Source organism: Cetorhinus maximus, chromosome 5, assembly GCF_964194155.1.
Source record: "Cetorhinus maximus chromosome 5, sCetMax3.hap1.1, whole genome shotgun sequence".
In the NCBI taxonomy this organism is placed as follows: Eukaryota; Metazoa; Chordata; class Chondrichthyes; order Lamniformes; family Cetorhinidae; genus Cetorhinus; species Cetorhinus maximus.
In genome coordinates this window covers 65,134,237-65,155,205 of record NC_135883.1, presented here as the reverse complement: position 1 = coordinate 65,155,205, position 20,969 = coordinate 65,134,237, and the positions used below count along the sequence as shown (strand labels likewise).

General features: G+C 42.7%; 1 protein-coding gene and 1 long non-coding RNA gene across 6 annotated transcripts in view; one reads left to right on the top strand and one right to left on the bottom strand.

Annotated features, from left to right (window-relative positions):
* LOC144680686 (uncharacterized) overlaps positions 1 to 20,969 on the top strand; it is a 462,270-nt gene that overhangs the window by 120,488 nt on the left and 320,813 nt on the right. The window lies entirely within an intron of this gene.
* LOC144680682 (muscular LMNA-interacting protein-like) overlaps positions 1 to 20,969 on the bottom strand; it is a 234,053-nt gene that overhangs the window by 156,129 nt on the left and 56,955 nt on the right. For all 5 annotated transcript variants that reach the window (XM_078541929.1, XM_078541930.1, XM_078541928.1 and 2 more), the window contains one exon: positions 8,754 to 8,807. In XM_078541929.1, coding sequence (XP_078398055.1) covers positions 8,754 to 8,807 — 54 coding nt within the window. The remainder of the gene's footprint in view (positions 1 to 8,753; positions 8,808 to 20,969) is intronic.

Sequence of the window (20,969 nt, the reverse complement as noted above, 5' to 3'; positions counted from 1 at the left end):
GGTGACCGCTTTGCGGAACTCCTTTGATCTGTTCGCAAGCATGACCCAGACCTCCCTGTTGCTTGCCATTTCAACACTCCACCCTGCTCTCATGCCCACATGTCCGTCCTTGGCCTGCTGCAATGTTCCAGTGAAGCTCAATGCAAACTGGAGGAACAGCACCTCAGCTTCCGACTAGGCACTTTACAGCCTGCCGGACTTAACATTGAGTTCAACAACTTCAGATCATGAACTCTCTCCTCCATCCCCACCCCCTTTCTGATCCCCCTTTTTCCAATAATTTATATTTTTAAAATATATATTTTTCTTTCTCGCCTATTTCCATTATTTTTAAATGTATTTCCATCTACTGTTTTATCTCTACCTTTTAGCCTATTACGATCCCTTCCCCCCACCTCACCCCCACTAGGGCTATCCGTCACTTGTTTGTCCTACTTTCTACCCTTAATGTCCATTAGCACATTCCTTAGATAATATCACCACCGTCAACACCCCTTTGTCCTTTTGTCTATGACATCTTTGGCAATCTCTTCTTTGCCTCCACCTATCACTGGCCCTCTATCCAGCTCTACCTGTCCCACCCCCCTCAACCAGCTTATATTTCACCTCATTTCTATATTTCCTCAGTTTTGATGAAGAGTCATACGGACTGGAAACGTTAACTCTGTCTTCCTCTCCGCAGATGTTGTCAGACCTGCTGAGTTTTTCCAGCTATTTTTATTTTTGTTTCAGATTGCCAATTTTTCCTTTCTCATTATACAATACCCAATTGAGGATGGCCTGTTCTCTCGTTGGTTCCTCAACGTATTGGTCCAGAAAAACATCCCGTATACACTCCAGGAATTCCTCCTCTATGGCATTGTTACTAATTTGATTTGACCAATCTATATGCAATTAAAGTCACCCATTATTATAGATGTTCCTTTATTACATGCGTCTCTAATTTCCTGTTTAATGCCATTCCCAACATCACTACTACAGTTTGGGGGTCAATATCCAACCCCCACTAACGTTTTTTACCCATTAGTGTTTCTCAGCTCTGCCCATACAGATTCCACATCGTTGGAACTAATATCTTTCCTCACTATTGCGTTAATTTCCTCTTTAACTAGCAATGCAACTCCACCGCCTTTTCCTTTTTGTCTGTCCTTCCTAAATACTGAATACCCCTGGATGTTCAGTTCCCATCCCTGGTCACCCTGCAGCCATGTCTCCGTAATCCTGACTATATCATCCCTGTTTACATCTATTTGCGTGGTTAATTCATCCACTTTACTGCGAATGCTCCTCGCGTTAAGGCACAAAGCCTTAAGGCTCGTCTTTTTAACATTACTTGTCCCGTTCCCACTATTTTTCACTGAGGCCCTGTTTGATTCTTACCCTTGATTTCTCTATCACTTTTCTTATTCTACTTTCTGTCTTTTGTTCTTGTCTTTGATTCCCCTTCCTCTGACTCCTTGCATAGGTTCCCATCCCCCTGCCATTTTAGTTTAAACTCTCCCCAACCACTCTAGCAAATGTTCCCCCTAGGACATCAGTCCCGGTCCTGCCCAGGTGTAACCCATCCAGTTTGTACTGGTCCCACCTCCCCCAGAACCGGTCCCAATGCCCAGGAATCTGAAACTTTCCCCATCACACCATCTCTTCAGTCACGTATTCATCCGACATATCCTGCTATTTCTACTCTGACTGGCATGTGGCACTGGTAGTAAGCCTGAGATCACTACCTTTGAGGTCCTACTTTACAACTTACTTCCTAACTCCCTATATTCTGCTTTTAGGACCTCATCCCTTTTTTTACCCATGTCGTTTGTACCACGACCACTGGCTGTTCACCCTTCCCCTTCAGAATGTCCTGTAGCCGCTCTGAGACATCCATGACCCTAGCACCAGGGAGGCAACATACCAAACTGGAGTCTCGTTTGCGGCCACAGAAACGCCTATCTATTCCCCTTACAAATGAATCCCCTATAACTATCACATTCCCACGTCTCTCTTATAAGTAGAAGTGGGCGAATTCCAGGCTGCTTTAGTGAGAGTTTGAAATTTGTAAAATTTTTACTGCTCACCGACCCGAACCCATCTGTTTTTGGGGTTAACATTACTTCAGTTAGCTCTCCAAAGATGCTGCTGCCTGACCTGCTTAGAGTTTTCCAACATTTTCTGTTTTTATTTTAGATGCCTTGTAGCTGTTGGACAGGCTTTAGGGAGTTCAGGTGGTGAATTATGCACTACAGAATTCCCAGCCTTTGACCTGCTCTTGTAGCCACAGTATTTATATGGCTGGTCCAGCTCAGTTTCTGTCCAATGATAACCCCAGAATGTTAATAGTGGGGGAATTCAGCAATGGTAATGCCATTGAATGTCAAGGGGAGATGGTTGGATTCTCTCTTGTTGGAGATGGTCATTGCCTGGCACTAGTGTGACACAAATGTAACTTCCCATTATCAGCTCAAGCCTGGATATTGTCCCGGTCTTGCTGCATTTGGACATGGACTGCTTTAGTATCTGAGGAGTTGCGAATGGTGCTGTACATTGTGCAATCATCAGCGAACATCCCCACTTCTGACCTTATGATGGAAGGAAAGTCATTGATGGAGCAGCTGAAGATGGTTGGGCCTAGGACACGATCCTGAGTGTGTATATTTGATTTATAATGGTCCACCATTATGCATCTAAATCCTGGTATCAAATGGTCAGATTGTAATTGATTGCTGATAGTCAATAGTTGAAAGGAATAGGGCATATGTACAGCCATTAGAGGTCGAGGGGAGATCCTGTGAATTCAAATCCAGCAACAGGGTATTGGGGATCCCTTGTGGTTTAGTGAGGAGGTAATGTTTTTGCAGTTAAACAGAGTTATGCATCTGATCCCTGCTGTGTAATGCATGTGAGAGGAGTTATGCATCAAGCCATTAGTGGGCAAATGCAAAGGTATACATCTTTTCCTTGGCATTCAAGTGTGTGTCAATCAATGAGCTTCAGCAAGGCTAGAGATTTTTCTCCAGAGCAAATGTGTGGAACAGAATCCCAGCAAATGTTCTTAATATCATGTTGACTAGTTCCTTCAAAAAACCCAGCTAGATGAGTAAATAGTCAGGAATTGAATTGACAATTACAAGGGTAATTATAAACAGAGAAGATCAAATACTCCACAGCAGAACTTTAGGACTTTGAAGTGTGGTGAGGGGGTGGTGGGGGCATGATGGAACTGATTATTCATGGTCCAGCAGCCTCCATGAGCTAAACATTCACATTCTATTCTTTGCTTTCTTACATTCCCATGTATGGGGTGAAAAAAGAGAAGTTTTGCATCCAGTTCTGACAATCTAGTCACGTTATGCAATAAACGTTTAATTAGTTTTTCTGGTAATATATATCTGATAACTCAGTCTCAGGGGTATTGTGGAAAGGAGAAGTATGTGACACCTGACAAAGGGGCAAAGAGCAGTGGGAAACCAGGGGATTGGGAAGCCTACAAAGACCAACAGAGGACAACTAAAAAAGAAATAAGGAGGGAGAAGATTAAATATGAGGGTAAACTAGCCAGTATAAAAGATTGCAAGTTTTTTTTTAGATATATAAAGGGTAAGAGAGAGGCAAAAGTGGACATTGGGCTGCTGGAAAATGACGCTGGAGAAGTAGTAGTGGCGGAGGAATTGAATAGGTACTTTTCGTCAGTCTTCACGGTGGAAGACACGAGTAACATCCCCAAAGTTCAAGAGAGTGGGGGGGCAGAGGTGAGTATGGTGGCCATTACCAAGGAGAAGGTGCTAGGAAAACTGAAAGGTCTGAAGGTGGATAAATCACCTGGACCAGATGGATTACAACCCAGAGTTCTGAAGGAGATAGCTGAAGAGATAGTGGAGGCATTAGTGGTGATCTTTCAGGAATCGCTCGAGTCAGTGAGGGTCCCAGAGGACTGAAAAATTGCTAATGTAACCCCCCTGCTTAAGAAGGGAGTGAGGCAAAAGACGGGAAATTACAGGCCGATTAGCCTGACCTCGGTCGTTGGTAAGATTTTAGAGTCCATTATTAAGCATGAGATTTCAGAATACTTGGAAGTGCATGGTAAAATCGGGCAAAGTCAGCATGGTTTCATCAAGGGGAGGTCATGCCTGACAAATCTGTTAGAATTCTTTGAGGAGGCAACGGGTAGGTTAGACAAAGGAGAGCCAATGGATGTTATCTACTTGGACTTTCAGAAGGCCTTTGACAAGGTGCCGCACAGGAGGCTGCTCAGTAAGATAAGAGCCCATGGTGTTAGAGGCAAGGTACTAGCATGGATAGAAGATTGGCTGTCTGGCAGGAGGCAGAGAGTGGAGATAAGGGGGTCCTTCTCAGGATGGCGGCCGGTGACTAGTGGAGTTCCGCAGGGGTCAGTGTTGGGACCGCAACTTTTCACTTCATACATTAATGATCTAGATGAAGCAACTGAGGGCATTGTGGCTAAGTTTGCAGATGATACAAAGATAGGTGGAGGGACAGGTAGTATTGAGGAGGCGAGGAGGCTGCAGAAGGATTTGGACAGGTTAGGAGAATGGACAAAGAAGTGGCAGATGGAATACAACGTGGGGAAGTGTGAGGTCATGCACTTTGGTAGGAACAACAGAGGCATAGACTATTTTCTAAATGGGGAGAGAATTCAGAAATCTGGAGTGCAAAGGGACTTGGGAGTCCTACTCCAGGATTCTCTTAAGGTTAACTTGCAGGTTGACGCGGTAGTTAGGAAGGCAAATGCAATGTTGGCATTTATTTCGAGCGGACTAGACTATAAAAGCAGGGATGTGCTGCTGAGGCTTTATAAGGCTCTGGTCAGACCACATTTAGAATATTGTGAGCAATTTTGGGCCCCGTATCTCAGGAAGGATGTTCTGGCCCTAGAGAGGGTCCAGAGGAGGTTCACGAGGACAATCCCAGGAATGAAAGGCTTAGCATATGAGGAACGTTTGAGGACTCTGGGTCGATACTCGATGGAGTTTAGAAGGATGAGGGGGGATCTGATTGAAACTTACAGAATATTGAAAGGCCTGGATAGAGTGGACGTGGGGAAGATGTTTCCATTAGTATGAGAGACTAGGACCCGAGAGCACAACCTCAGAGTAAAGGGAAGACCTTTTAGAACAGAGATGAGGAGAAACTTCTTTAGCCAGAGAGTGGTGAATCTATGGAATTCATTGCCACAGAAGGCTGTGGAGGCCAGGTCATTGAGTGTATTTAAGACCGAGATAGATAGGTTCTTGATTGGTAAGGGGATCAAAGGTTACGGGGAGAAGGCGGGAGAATGGGGTTGAGAAACTTATCAGCCATGATTGAATGGCGGAGCAGACTTGATGGGCCGAATGGCCTAATTTCTGCTCCTATGTCTTATGGTCTTATGGACAAAGCAACATGGCAACCAGAGGTGGGAATGGAGCAATAAAGACATATGTCACATCCTTTTAGTCTGGTGGGTGTAATGGGGGAGAAAACGCATTTGATTACTAGAACAGGTATCAGTCCTACCTGTTTTCCCTCATGGGAGTGGAAAGTCTACTGGTTGAGATATGCATCCAATCCAGACAGAAAGAGTTTGCATTTATGTAGCACATTTCATGACTACAGGACATTGCAAAGTGCTTCACAGCCAATGAAATTCTTATCTTTTGAAGCGTGGTCATTGTTTTAATGTAGGGAAACTAGGAGTACCTCAGCACTGATGTGGGAGGGAGTATTGCAATTTCTATTTTGTCAAATTTCCAATCACTAGCTTGGGTGTCCCCCCAAACCCTGCTTAAAGCAGTAGGGTAGGAGGTCCCTTGTATGGACTATGCTTGAATGAAATCCCCTATGGCCAAGTTTCCGAATTAGGTCATCCTGAACAAAGCCCTGATCAATAGCTCTCAAATCCACCACTGTATAGTGTCAAAAGATAGAATATGTAGATGATCTGCCTCTACGCTAACCAAAAGGTATGGGTCAAGCTGTAAATTAATATTCTAGTATTCAAACACAAACGAACTATTCCGCAGCCACCATTCTGACTTTTGAACCTGTCTGAGGTTAGAACACGTCATTCCAATCAGCTGACTTTTGAATTTTGTTAGTTTTTTTGAAGCTTTGGTTTTGTGGGAATATTTGGGTCCACTTCCCTTTTTACTCTGTTGTACTTCTGTCATCTCCTTGGAGATGCCTGGCACCTGCAGTGAGGAGGGAGAGTTCATGACATTCTTCCAGGCTGCCACCATAGCCTTTTGAGCTTCCCATCAAGTAGAACCAAGAACTACCCAAGAGTCACTCTTGCCTTCCAATTTTTTCTGCCCCTTTCTAAAAGCCACAACAGCCTAAAGATTGTACCTATCTCCAAAGTGATTATAGTCAAACCCTGCTATGCAGGGAAATAGTTGTCGTTTTTGGAAAACAGTCATCACAGTTCTGGGGGAATCACTGCCAGACATCCTGAGGTAGCATCCTTGGGTCCAACCACCTTCAGCTCATCAATGACTCGCTCTCCATCACACTCCATCAAGTTTAGGTAGAACTGATGATTCCACAGTGTTCAATTTCATGCACCATTCCTTAGATAATGAAGCACAAACGCCAGCCTACACCACAACTTAAACAACATTTTGTACTGGTATGTAACATTTATACTACACAACTGTCAGGTGACGACCATCTCCAGTCAGAGAAATTCCAACCATTTTTCCATTATCTTTACTGCACAATTATCTGGGAATCAGTCGTGATCAAACTATACCAGCCACAGCAACTGTATGGCTACAAGACCAAGACAAAGCTTGGGCATTGTGGTATGTGGCTCACCTCCTGACCTGACACATCCTCTCCACCATTTACAGGGGTCAAGTGAGAAGTGGATTGGGATACTGGCCACTCACCTGGATGGGTACAATTGCAACAAAACTCAAGAAGCTATATTTTGCCCAGAACAGTCTGCTTGGCCAATGCTGCTGCTGCTTTAGTCAATATCTGTCCTTTCATAGCCAATAAACATAATGCGCTGATAGCATTATCATCTACACAATGCACTGCAGCAACTCTCAGTGTTTACTTTGACAGTGTCTCCCAGCCTCACAAGAAGAGAAAATTGGAGCATGGTAAATGTTCCGAGTCATGCATAGCTCGGAATCTAATCAAGGGGTCCAAGACGCTAGTGGGAGTAAGAAGCCAGATGAGCTTATAACTGTTCTCTGAACACAAAGACAAATTACAGCTTTTATTGCAGCCTATAGCATATGCTTTTTTAAATCAAATATTATGTATACTGCTTTATTTGTACACGGTGGGCTATTTAGCTTTGGGCAGTGATTTCTGCCAATCAGTGCACATCCCGACTGCATGTACATTCCACATCTTTCATATCTGATGTTAAGAATTTTGATCTCCCCATTAAAAACCTGCTACAATAACTTATACTTATCCCATGCTTTTAATGTAATAAAACATCCCAAGGAGCTTCATAGACCACAACTGAGCCAGGAAGGTAAGCATGAGTGCCCAGAAGTTTGGTCAAAAAGATGAGTTTTAAGAAAGTTTTAAATAAAATAAGGTGGCAAAGCAGCAGCCAAACCCAAGCAGGTTTGGATGGTGAAGTCTCAGTCCAGTATTTATTTAGTGTTGTGAACTAGACTGTGCAGCAATTATTTTACGAAACTGGGGTTTGCATTAATTAAGGCCATGACATTCAAATGGTGAGAAAAGAAATTACAGGTAATGTAAGTAGCAAAGTGTATCTAAATCCAGCTACTCTTACAAGACATTCAGTTGAAGAGCAAAGCTCACAGGAGGTGACAGGCTTCACTTAGACTGCAATGCTGGATAACTTTGCCTACTGGGTTGAAATCTAAACTATTAACACTGAACAGTGTCCACCAGAATCCACAGTGGAGAGAGGCGTTAGCCCAAAATATAGAAAACTATCTGCAACCGCACCAAAATCTACCGGTAATAACAATGACTTGAAAACACAAGCCTTCGTGTTCTCTTTTTAAAATCTGCTTAAAATAGTTATAGATTTTCACATATATAAAATAGTTATAGGCTATTCTATCATTTATATTTAAATGGATATGTTTAGAATTTCTTAAGCTGCTATTTATATTCCTAATTCCTCTCACACGTTGAGCGATGTTTCAATAATCAATTCCAAGGTGGCTAATACCATATCTTAGCTGTAGCAATAACGGTCTGCTGCACGGATAGTCCCTCTTCATGTATTCAATTTGTACGCAATCCTAACTTCCATAACACAGTCAACAGTAACTGAAGCCTAGCTCTATCATTAATTAAACTGACTTGCAGATCTGGTCTGTGCTAGTTGGGTAAGACACACATCACAATGAACTTTACTAGGAAAAGGAATCCTTTGGGTTAAACCAACTACAATTCTTTATAAAAGGTTTTTACAAAGCCTCATGGCAGAAATGTATAGTTTGAATTTATTTCTAGAATTCAACATTAGATATAGCTGTATGCTGTTGGGAGATTCAGTAGCCTATACTTTAATGCATTAGAAATATCTTCCATCAAGGATGAACTTATTTGCAGCAACTCTCCAATATTATTTATCTGGAATACCATAAGCCGACACAGGAGGATCAGTGGCATTTATGGAGTAGTCAACAGCTGCACTCTCAGAGTTTGGCTGCAGAAAGATTTGCATCACACTCAATATTACCTAGATCTGTGCCTCCACAGTATTTGATATTTAAAAATGTTAATGTTGGTTGAAGTAGATTCTCATTAATACTTACCGCTGACTTCATTGCAGAACACTGCTGGGCTCGCTTCTTATAAATTATAGGATCCTATAAGGTGACAAACAAACATAATGTTCAAAGTAAGGAATGACTATGCCTGGAATTTCCGACGCACCAGTTGTTATTGCCCTGTGGGGTGTTTTATTGCATTGAATTTCATAGTAACTGCCAGAGATCATATTTCAGAGGAGAGAGGTGGGAGCTAAGCCAGGGAAAAGATTCAGGCTTCCAAGCTGTCCAGCCAAGTAGCAAGGTCTTTGGTGGAACCACTGCATTTTTTCTGCAAAACAACTAGGCAACACTGCTACTGATAATAATGCATCCCCAAACCTTTGCATACACATCCAAATGCATAGTCACACTTATAAATATCTTTAAAAAACACGCTAAATAAAAAAAAATCTATTTTGCTAACGTTGTCAAAATGATAACTATGTTAAGTAATATTGCATGCCGTACCACATGTGTTTGGCCTAACAATTTGCATGTAAAATATTCCTCTTATTTTATTAGCAACACTCCAACCTCCACATTGCACACCACATCTCAGGTGGCTATAGAAAGCCATTTAGGCAGTGGTTACCATTAGTCAGACTTTTTTCTCTTACAAAGTACAATTTGGCTTCATTGTTCATTAACTGCCATTTTTCTATTGCTGTTTCTGAGCAATGCCACTCAATGCTGCTTCAGAGAGAGCTAAAGTGCTTGTTGCTCAATGATCCTTCACTCGGGAGACAAAATGCAGGCTAAGATTTTAGTCCGGGTCATGCTGGAGTGGTGCATCTCACCAAATGTCATAAGTTTTGGACTTATTTTCTCCTCACCCTTCATCTGATAAAAAGTTTGCATTTCAAATTGCTGGCAGTGCAAACTCAACACAGCATCTGGGACCTAAGTGAACAATAGGAACAGTACGGCCTGGATTTTCGCCACAATAGAGCACCTCTCCAACGTGGCAAAAACGGCAGACATGCACAGAAATCGGAAGTCCCGCCCCAAGTACGGCACTTACCATTTCTGCGGGGGTGGTTTACGTGCATGGTTCACAGAAGAAACTGGCCATTTAAATCACCAGCTACCTCAACTCAAGTTGAATTTTGGTTGGGCAGGTGTGTGAAGCCCAAAGTGTGCCGAGTAGGCCAGGTAAGAGCAGGTCTGAGCCTTTTGCATTTTTTTAGATAGCTAGGGTGACCCATTTGGACATGGTCCCGGGGCAACTTTTGGGGACGAGGTGGGGCGGTGTCATGTGCCCTTTGCAATTGTTAAAAGTAGGTAAAAATGTGTGTAAAAAGCGCATAAACTCATTTACTGTCAAGTTCATTGGAACTGTCAACAGATGTGTCAAAATGTCAAAACTGTCAAACGCCACTGTCAAGAGGACCTGTCAAAAGTGTCAAGAGGACTTGTCAAGAGGAACTTTCAAAAGCACCTGTCAAAGGGAGCTGTCAAGCTGTCAAGGCATTTAAAGTTCCTGCCCATTAAATCTTTGAAAAAAATATCTGGAGTGTTAAACTTGCTATTGCACTCGGTCTATTGACTCAAGCCTGAGGGCTTCTATTATTGTATTACTGCTGCATGACTGATTTTACAACCATCCATTATCACAATAGGGTGTCTGCAGTTTACATTTTGATTGACAGCCACAAGTTGTTATAGACTCTATGAAATGGGACTATGAATTTCAATCCTGGTTGTTATAAGCCATTGTGCACTTGAATGAAATGTTTGTTGCTGTAAGGCTTATGTAGTTGAAGGAATATAAATGTAGTAAATGTTTTTTTATGAGTGAGTGTGTTTTTCAATATAGTAAAGTTTGTAGTAGACATTTAGAAGTTTATTTTATCTCATCTCTGCATGTGTCCAGAGGTCTGCCCATGGTGTATACTGGGTGAGTTGGCATGGTAAGGACAAAGAGTGTGGGTGGGGCATGAAGTTAGCATTGGGGCTGTAAAGGATCATGGTGGTGGATACAGGGGGCATAGTTGGTACAAGGGGTTATGGGGAGGGTAAGGGAATGGGGAGCATGTGAGGAGGGAGGTAAGGGGTTGAGGGCTGGAGGGACGTTCCTTGGTTTATTCTTCTTTAAAAGATTTAGGATACATTGTCGAAGCCCCGAGTCAGGCCTTTCACCCAACTAGCCTCCTCACCTGGCCTCCTTCTCATTACTTCTGTGGTCACCTGAGCTGACTTCTAATATAGTCTGCAGCCTCTTCAATCCCTGACACTCCCACACCCCTCCCCCAACACCCACCCACCACCAGACTGAACATTTGACATCCAGGCAGCTATATTTAAAAAGTTGGGGTCACAGAGCCGGGATTTCTTCCAACTGTGCACCCGACTCTCGGATAAAAATACACGTCTACATCTCCTTAACCATTGACATTGAAGGATAGAGAACGAAGCAGAGGGATACTAGAATAAGAAATAGGGCAAATTAAAGTCAAATTAGATACTAAAAATGAAACTGAGGCAAAGAAAGATTGGATTGAGAGAGACAGAAAAAAATGTAACAGAGAAAAAATAAGAAAGAAAAATTTAAATTTTGAAAACCTCCAAGAACTATTCACAGTTGTTGCCTTTCTTGACCAAAGAAGTTGAGCAGCATTGCTGGAACAATAATCTCATTAAAAGGGTTCTTAAGTCATTAAATACCAGCACTAACTTTCTGTGATGAGTTTACCTCAATTTAATAATACAAATGCAGAAACTTCTTGAAACTCAAAGGTTTAAGCTGAGCTTCTGTTAGTGCAGGGCTAAGGCAAGCACTTTGCAGCATATGGTGTAACTCTTCCTCACCACAAATATTTACACACGAATAATGGTATGCACATTTAGCTCGCCATTATTTTCTCATCAAATGCTGGTTCCAAACTCCGTAGGCATTTTTCCTTGCCCACATTCAGTAGAATATGACATGTCTAGAGCTCAGAATTTAGCAGAAGCAACAGGTATTGCATTGGCTAAGATCTCTACATTTAACAACTGTGTCCAAGTAATCCAAATCCTTTTGTCTCTCCAAACTGTAGTTTTACTTTATTCCAATTATCTGAACTTTCTTTTCTGAGGGCATTAAGTCAAAATGTATTACAGCTGCACAATTGTGAAAATTAATTGTATATACCAATTGGGTGTTTAATTGTATTCAGGTGCTGGGTATTATTTGGGGATTCAAGCCCACATCATCCCAGGACCTTGACTAAATGGTCTTTGTTCAGGGTAAACTGGGATAGCGAGACCTTGGTTATGCTGGATCTCCAGCATTGGTTTTGGGGTTCTGCTGATCTCCCAAAGTTACGGTGGGAGAAAAGGAATTTCAGCACCCGAGTGTTAGCAGGTTAATCATCTGGGGAGTTGAATCACACTGAGCCTGATCGAGCTCACTGCACACTGCACGCGCGCACATCCCATGAGGGAAGGAGAGCAAGAAATTTAAAGGGTAAGTTAGGAAATACTGCTTTACCATAGCTTCCAGTGAATGGACCTGAAAATGGGTCGGTCCTCTTCAAAGAATTGTGCATGGAGTGAGATGGTGTAAACAGAACAGAATAACAGAATGGAAATGAGAGAAGCATTTCATGAAAGAACTCATTTGGCTCAGACAGCTCCTTGCTTTGTGTGACAAAGGAAGAGATTTTATCCCATGTGAAATAAGGAACATTTCTACCTTCGTGTCCACACAGTATTTTAAAAATATCTGGGGTTAAAATGGAAGTATCTTTCCTTATCAAATTTCAACATGGATGCTAAGTCAATCTGCAGGAAAATAGTCCAGTTAGTCTGATCTGTAATTAAGCAGGTATGGGGGCCTCGAGGAATCATTTCTCTCATTTTAAATCATGTTTCCTTGCCCTGATCTGGCAATTTAGTTTGAAGGAATTTTCTAGACCAGTCTTTTCTATACTGTTTATATTTTCTCTATAAAATTACCTTCAGCTGTTTCATTTGGGGAGGCATTAAAAAGGTTTCACATCTTTCCTGATATCATAAACCTTATATAAGAGACCAGCCTCTGAACCCTTCTCTGAATTGCCTCTAATGCTTGAATCGCTCTCTTTCATGCCTTAGTAACCAGCAGTGGACACAGTTCTCAAAGTAGACTCATACCAGAACACTACATACAGTTTCAGCATGACTTGCTCTACCTCATCCTCTTTTTGTTTCCATCTGAAAATGCTAGCAATACATTCTAAGAAGAAAGGCAGTGAGTTCCTAATGGGTTTTCTGATTTTGACAGCATGACCTTTCCCCAAGTGGATCAGCCAGAGATTTACAATGGCTACCAGTCTGCAGAAACTTCCCATGGTGATTAGTTTCTATTGATGGCAAGTTCCACTCATTTGTGCCAATTCCCTACTGGAAGTAACTAAGCGGATACCTCAAAAGGCCAATGCAGGCTAAACATGGCTATTACTCGCATTTAAACATCAGAACAGGCTCCAGACCATTGACCAATACCACAGGAAATCAGCTCGAATATATGACCATGTTAAGCATCCAGCCACTCAGAGCCCACAAATAACTTGAAAAATGAATTTCTTTTTAATCTGCATTTTACCAGTGATTTCATGTCTCATACCAAATTCCAGATGGTTTTTATTGTGAAATTATCTTGCATTAGCACTTATTTCAGCTGTTCATTCAACAATACATTTGAATTGAGATTATTCCACAATTAACCTTTTCTTTCCCAAGACAATAATTCAAGACCTTTTAGCCTGGCTTCAAATTTGCTTACTGCCCTTTCCAACTTTATCCGAGCTGAGTATAGTTAAGATTTACAGCATTCGTTAAGCAGGCTACAAAATGGACTCAACTCTAGATTGAGACTAAGAACCTTTATCACCCAGATTTTGCTGAAAAAGTGATGGTGTGTGAACGACGCACACCATTATTAATGTACAAGTCAACGGCAACTTGTAGGCGATTTTCAGAAGGACCTGGATGTACTTGCACGAGACATACAAAGTTAGATGCAGGTACAATAAGCAAGTATATGTCATGTTGGCCTTTATTGCAAGGGGATTGGAGTACAATAATAAAGAAGTCTTGTTACAATTGTACAGGGCTTTGGCGAGACCACACCTAGAGTACTGTGCACAGTTTTGGTCCCCATATTTAGGAAATGATATATTTGCATTGAAGTTTGAACAGTGAAGGTCCTCTGGGATGAGAGTGCTGTCCTATGACGAGAGGCTGAGTAAATTTGGCCTATACTTTGTCATGACAGCGGATCACAGCCCTAAGTTACTTATGGGCATACTGAACTTTTAAAGGAAGATATGTTTTTTAGAAAGGACATACAAGCAAAAGTTGGCTGAGACTGTAAAGTAACCACTTTCTGGAAAATTTCTATGTGGATTACACTTGACCGATTAGTCCAGAGAACAGAATGTGGCACCTAAAAGGTGTCAAGGCCTACTTCACTCAGAGACACTTGAAAGGGAGAGATGCAATGCAAAAGACTCTAATCTCCTGTGGTTCCAGAGACAATGGAGACTGATTACCACATCTCAGTAGAAACCATCTCCTGTTGAGTTATATCTCAGAATGTGGAAATGGTCTGAGTTGAAAGAAAGCAGATTCTGGGCAAAAGACATTTTTGCTTTTTTCCCTTCCAGGAATACACAAGGAAAGGGGTTAAAAATCCAGCTGCAAATCTGGTCTGTGCACGCGAGTTCTGGTGTGCTCATGTGCTATGAAGGTCACAGCTGAAGAATATCAACCAGGCATGCCTGCAGCTTGCAGGTAAGAAAAAAAGTATTTCTCTGTTGCTGGAAGCAAGTCAGCAAAGCCACAATCAAAAAGGAAATAGAACAGTTCCTTCAGCTAACCCATAGAACCAAGCATCTCCAAACTAACTGCTCGACTGCCAAAGTCAGCTCTACCAGAATCACCCAACTTAATGGCCACAACTTTTCGTCATCTACTCCATATGCACTAGTTAAAGACTAATTCATATATCTTTTTTAACTTTGATTTTTGGTCTCAACTTCTCATTTCTGATCTGTGTGTATGTGTGTTGCATTTTTATTATTTTTTCTCAGGTTGTAGTAACTATTAAACTTACTTTTTCTTTGACTCAAGAAATCCTGGTTAAATTGGCTCTGCTAAAACATAAATGCATTTGCACTGGGAAAAGGTATCCAGGGGGGAAGGGGTCCTTTTTAAATTAACCTTGTTGCAACCAATCTAGGGGAGCCAGTTCATCCCTCCTCACCCAGGAACATAACAATTTGGGGTATCTCAGCCAAGATCATAACAAATTGGGAAAACCTCGCCCAGGGGCCGGTCATAACGCTTTCTGGAGTTTAGAACGATGACAGCTGATCCCATTGAGACATGCAAGGTTCTGAAGGGTCTTGACAGTGTGGTGTAAGAAGATGTATATAGTTGGGATAAAGACTGGCAGGGAGATGTAGAGTAATGTTACTGACATAACTATTGTTATAACTATGATGCAATGCCACATGACTAAGGGGCTGAGATCTGGTGGGAAGCAGAAATACAACTTCATATAGACCTCGTGGCAAGTATTGAACAGTAGTGCCCCTGGTTGCCAGAGCTCTCAGATGGCATTCCATTGGAGGGTGTTTCCCCGAAATCTTATTGCCTAATACATTAACAGTACTGGAATCTTCATCACCATTGTTCATGTAAATACCATTTGATTACCCAACTTAGGCCAGTCTTATACATCTTCCCTTCACTTCGAACAAACAATAAAAGCCAATCTATGTAAAAAAAAAAACAAATTCAAACAGCTCAATTCAATCTCCATCCAACAGGTAACATAAATAATTATGAATCCAACAAAATGCTTTTCCCACTGACTACCGTTTAGGAGCTGGAAGTTTGCTGAGTTTACTTTGAGGACACTTCAGATGGCTGTGGTGGCTGACCTTGAGCAGCCCTGGGTCAAAGACTCAGCTGCAGACTGCAGCATCTCAGTGTGGGATGGGACAGTCTGCACTGACTGTCTGGTTGGCATTAACTACAGCACTGACATGGCACACTGGGGATGCAGGAATGCTGTCACCCATCAGAGGACAAGAGGTGTTTCTGCCGTGCAGCCAAGGCAACTGTCTTAGAATGGGCATTAGCACTCCCATGACTCTGTGTGAGAATACAGTGCTGGAGTGACATGACAGTCTGGGCGCTCCTGTCAACAGAGAGTCCAAATGCAAGAATGGAAACTGTCTAAGCTCCATGGCAGTGGGCAGCATTGTCATGTTTGTAGAGCTGATTACTTGTTCCATGTTGGACAAAAGTGCACCATTCCACACTCTGCACAAATCCTTGACACAGGTTAGAGCAGGATTCAAAGAACAAAGAACAAAGAAAAGTACAGCACAGAAACAGGCCCTTTGACCCTCCAAGCCTGCGCCAATCATATTGCCTGTCAAACTAAAACATTTTGCACTTCCGGGGTCCATCTCCCTCTACACCCATCCTATTCATGTGTTTATCAAGCTGCCACTTAAACACCACCTTCGTACCTGCTTCCACTACCTCCTCTGGCAGCAAATTCCAGACACTCACTACCCTCTGCGTAAAAAACTTGCCCCGCATATCTCCTCTAAAGTTTTCTCCTCTCACCTTAAATCTATGTCTCCTAGTAACTGACTCTTCCACCCTGGGAAAAAGTTTATTGTGCATGAGGCTGGAGGGGAGTAAGACAGCAACTGTTACCTTGACAAGTGCCATCACACTCCAGCCATGTCCTGGGAGCTACGAATCTGGCATTGGCCTTCTCTGTGACGCCTTCCCACTGAAAGCAGAGAGGTTGGCTGGATGACTTTCTGTCCCCTGGGGACAAGGATCTCCTTCCTCCTGTCCACTGCCTGCACCTGGGCCTCCAAGGCAGTAAATGAAAACTTTTGTATCTTCTCAGTACTTGTTGCTGCTATTTCTCTCTTCACATGTCTTCCTGTTGTGGGAACTCAGAATACAGCTCTCCATTATGAGGTTTTGGCTGCCTTTGAAGTAGGCTCAGAGATTCCAGATTCCCAGTTCCCTCCAAACAGGCGTGCAGCCAATGAATAAGGCAGGCAGTGCTGGCTGATATCTGAGCACACGGTACAAATATTATGTGCCGCCTGCAACAACACTGGCAGGTGCATGCAGGATACACTCTTCCCTCTTTGTGCATTTCCCTCTGATTTCTAGGCCTGTTTGTTTCTGTGGAATATCCACAAGTGAGAACCCTAACTGTCAATGTTGGCAGTACAGAATCTCAGAGCAAGAAATAGAACTCTGGTTTCCAGACACCAGCACCATAACACCTGACCTCACTGGGTCAGCACAACTCTAAGGTGGATGCTGATATATGGTTATTGAAGAAGTGAACTTGGCTGGACTTTTCCCCTCATCGGGATGCAATCCAAGCTAATGCCTCAAACAAAGCTTCTTAACTGCGATCACTTGCAATTACATAATGCCTCTAATGCACAGTTGGGTATCAGACCCACATAAAAGTAAGGTGGGTGGGTAGGTGGAGGAGGGAAGGGGAGGTGCCATACAGCACAATCCAAAAGGTAGGTTTTAGGGTAACATTGAGGTGGGGGGAGAGATGTATTAAGTCAGGCCACACTATAATGAGGGGCATGGTTGCCAACTAATAGCACAAAACAATAAGGAGCATGGGAATATGAAATGATATAACCATAGTGAAAGAAAACAGTGTCACTGCTACATCAAAGCAACTGTTAGCTGAGGAGTGAAGAGCAGACAATCTTCTGCATCTTATTAGGCTTCACTGAAATGGAATAAAATTGCAGTTGTCATTGATAATGACTTCTGACTGACAAATGCTAAATGCCATTTAGATTGCAGTGAGCATGCCAAATAGCAAAACCAGTCTCACACTTCATTATAATCTTTCAAGTTTCCAAGTATTAATGTATAGCCTTATGTTATTTATTTACAATCAGGATTAATAGAACAACTTGCAGGAACATTGTTAAACAAAAACACTGTACATAACAAGATATTAAGACAGATGACGGAAAGCTTGGTCTAAGATGTCAGTAAGGTGTATCTCAAAGGAGCAAAGGGAATTCACGGGGGGAAAGGTTTAGGGAGGAGAATCCAGAGTTTAGTGACTAGGCAGCTGAAGGCATGGACACCAAAAATGGAATCCTTAAAATCAGAAATGTGCAAGAGATCAGAATTGGAGAAGCACAACTATCTCAAAGGGTTGTACAGCTGGAGGTGGCTACTGAGAAGCCATGGAAGAATTTGAAAACAAAGATGATTAAAGTGGTAGTGCCTCTGCCCAAGGTCGTTTACTGTCCTGCAATACTTAACAGATCATATGAATGTCAAATCTTCTAACGACACGACCACATTTCATGACTTGTTACATTATTATATTTACCTTAAAAGTAACGTTGTATTCATCTCGACAGATTGTTTTCTGATGTTTCCATCAGGTATCAGTCCAAACAATTAGATGATTGGTTGCAGTCAGCATCTAATAGGGCTTAATATGGTCAACAAAAATCAGTTTATTGTGTTCCCAAGACTTTGATTCAATCGATCTGAATTAAGGTTGTAAAGGTGAAAAACAGAGTGAAGATAGTATCCTAGCTCAATTCATCATTCATCTCCCCATAAAAGTAAAGATGCTTGGAGCAAATTAATGCAGGCCAGCATGCTGATTTTCAACTACTACTGAAATAAAAGTGTAACCCCATTTTGTGTTGGATGCTGCAAAGGGATAATTTCCTCAGTGAAAGCTAAATCCTGGGGTAAGTTCCCATCAAGTTATTTTCACCTTTGATCTCTAAGCCACGTTAACATGAGTCTGGAAGATAGAGCACTATTACCTCTGGCGTCTCCCAAAGCTCTATCTTTGGCCCCCTCCTACTTCTTATTTACATGCTGCCGCTAGGCGACATCACCAGAAAGTACAGCATTAGTTTTGATACGTATGCTGACAACACCCAGCTCTACCTCACCAACGTCTCAACTGTTGCTAAGTTATTGGACTGCATATCAGGCATCCAGTATTGGATCAGCAGAAATTTCCTCCAATTAAATTTTGATATGACCAAAACCATTGTTTTTCTTCCCTTCCTCGCACTCCAAACTCTGTTCCCCAGCCATAACTCCATCACTCTCCCTGGCAACTGTTTTGAGACTAAACCAGGCTATTCACAACTTGACCACAAGATGAGTTTCCAATCACATATTCGCACAATCATGAAGACCACCTATTTCCATCTCCGTAACATCACCCGACTTCAACCTTGTCTCAGTTCTTCTGCTGCTGAAAACCTCATTCATGCCTTTGCTCCCGCTAGACTTGACTATTCCAATGCACTTCCGGCTGGCCTCCCACATTCTCCCCTCCATAAAGTTGAGGTGGTCCAAAACTCTGCTGCCTGTGCCCTAAGTTGCACCAAGTCCCTTTCACCCATCACCTATGTGTTCGCTGACCTGCATTGTCTCCCAATCAAGCAATGTCTTGATTTTAAAGTTTGCACTATGTTTTCAAACCCCTCTATGGCCTCACCCCTGCTTATTTCTGTAATCTCATCTAGCCCCACAACCCTCTGAGATAGCTATGCTCATCTAATTTCAGCCTCTTGAACATCCCCAAATTTTAATTGCTCCAAAATTATTAGCCACACTTATAATTGCCCCAGCTGTGGAATTCCCTCCCTACACCTCTCTGCCTCTTTACCTCACTTCCCCCTTTAAGAAACTCCTTAAAACTAACCTCTTTGGTCGAGCTTTCAGTCATGTGTCCTAATATCTCCAATTTGTACTGGTATCATAGTTTGCTTTACAGTGCTCCTGTGAAGTGCCTTGGGGCATTTTAGCTATATAAGTATAATTTGCTGTTGCTTAAACTAGCAAAACTGGAGTCAATTTGAATCAGGGGGGAATCTCTCCACTGGTTGGAGTCATACCTAGCACAAAGGAAGACGGTTGTGGTTGTTGGAGGTCAGTCATCTCAGCTCCAGGACATCACTGCAGAGGTTCCTCATGGTAGTGTCCTCTGCCCAGCCATCTTCAGCTGCTTCATCAATGACCTTCCTTCCATCATAAGGTCAGGAGTTCGCTGATGATTGCACAATGTTCAGCACCATTCGCGACTCCTCAGATACTGAAGCGTGTCCATGTCCAAATGCAGCAAGCCCTGGACAATATCCAGGCTTGGGCTGACAAGTGGCAAGTAACATTCGAGCCACACAAGTGTTAGGCAATGACCATCTCCAACAAGAGAGAATCCAACCATTGTCCCTTGATGTTCAATGGCATTACCATCACTGAATCCCCCCACTAGCAACATCCTGGGGTTACCATTGACCAGAAACTGAACTGGACTAGCCATATAAATACTGTGGCTGCAAGAGCAGGTCAGAGGCTAGGAATTGTGCGACAAATAACTCACCTCCTGTCTCCCCAATCTGTCCACCATCTACAAGGCACAAGTCAGGAATGTGTTGGAATACTCCCCACTTGCCTGGATGAGTGCAGCTCCCACAACACTGAAGAAGCTGGACACCGTCCAGGACAAAGCAGTCTGCTTGATTGGCACCACGTCCACAAACATTCACTCCCTCCACCACTGACGCACAGTAGCAGCAGTTTGTACCATCCACAAGATGCACTGCAGGAATTCACCAAGGGTCCTTAGACAGCACCTTCCAAACCCACGACCACTACCATCTAGAAGGATAAGGGCAACAGGTAGATGGGAACATCACCACCTGGAAGTTCCCATCCAAGCCACTCACCATCCCAACTTGGAAATATATCGACGTTCCTTCACTGTCGCTGGGTCAAAATCCTGGAACTCCCTTCCTAACAGCACTGTGGGTGTACCTACACCACATGGACTGCAGCGGTTCAAGAAGGCAGCTCACCACCACCTTCTCAAGGGCAACTAGGGATGGGCAATAAATGCTGGCCCAGCCAGCAAAGCCCACATCCCGCGAATGAATTTTTTAAAACTGCACCGTTCTAAGGGGAACGACACCAGCTTCTGTAATATCTCCACCTAACTGAAGCCTCTCATCCTTGGTATGATTTGAGTAAATCTCCTCCAAGGCCTTGACATACTTTGAAATATTTGAAAAAACACTAATCAAGAACAGCCTGAAGAACTACCTAAGAACCAGTGATATTGCCAAAATGTCAAGTGTGCACACACAAATCGCGGGCTATTCAGGGTTGGCAAAAAATGCCAAAGGCTGT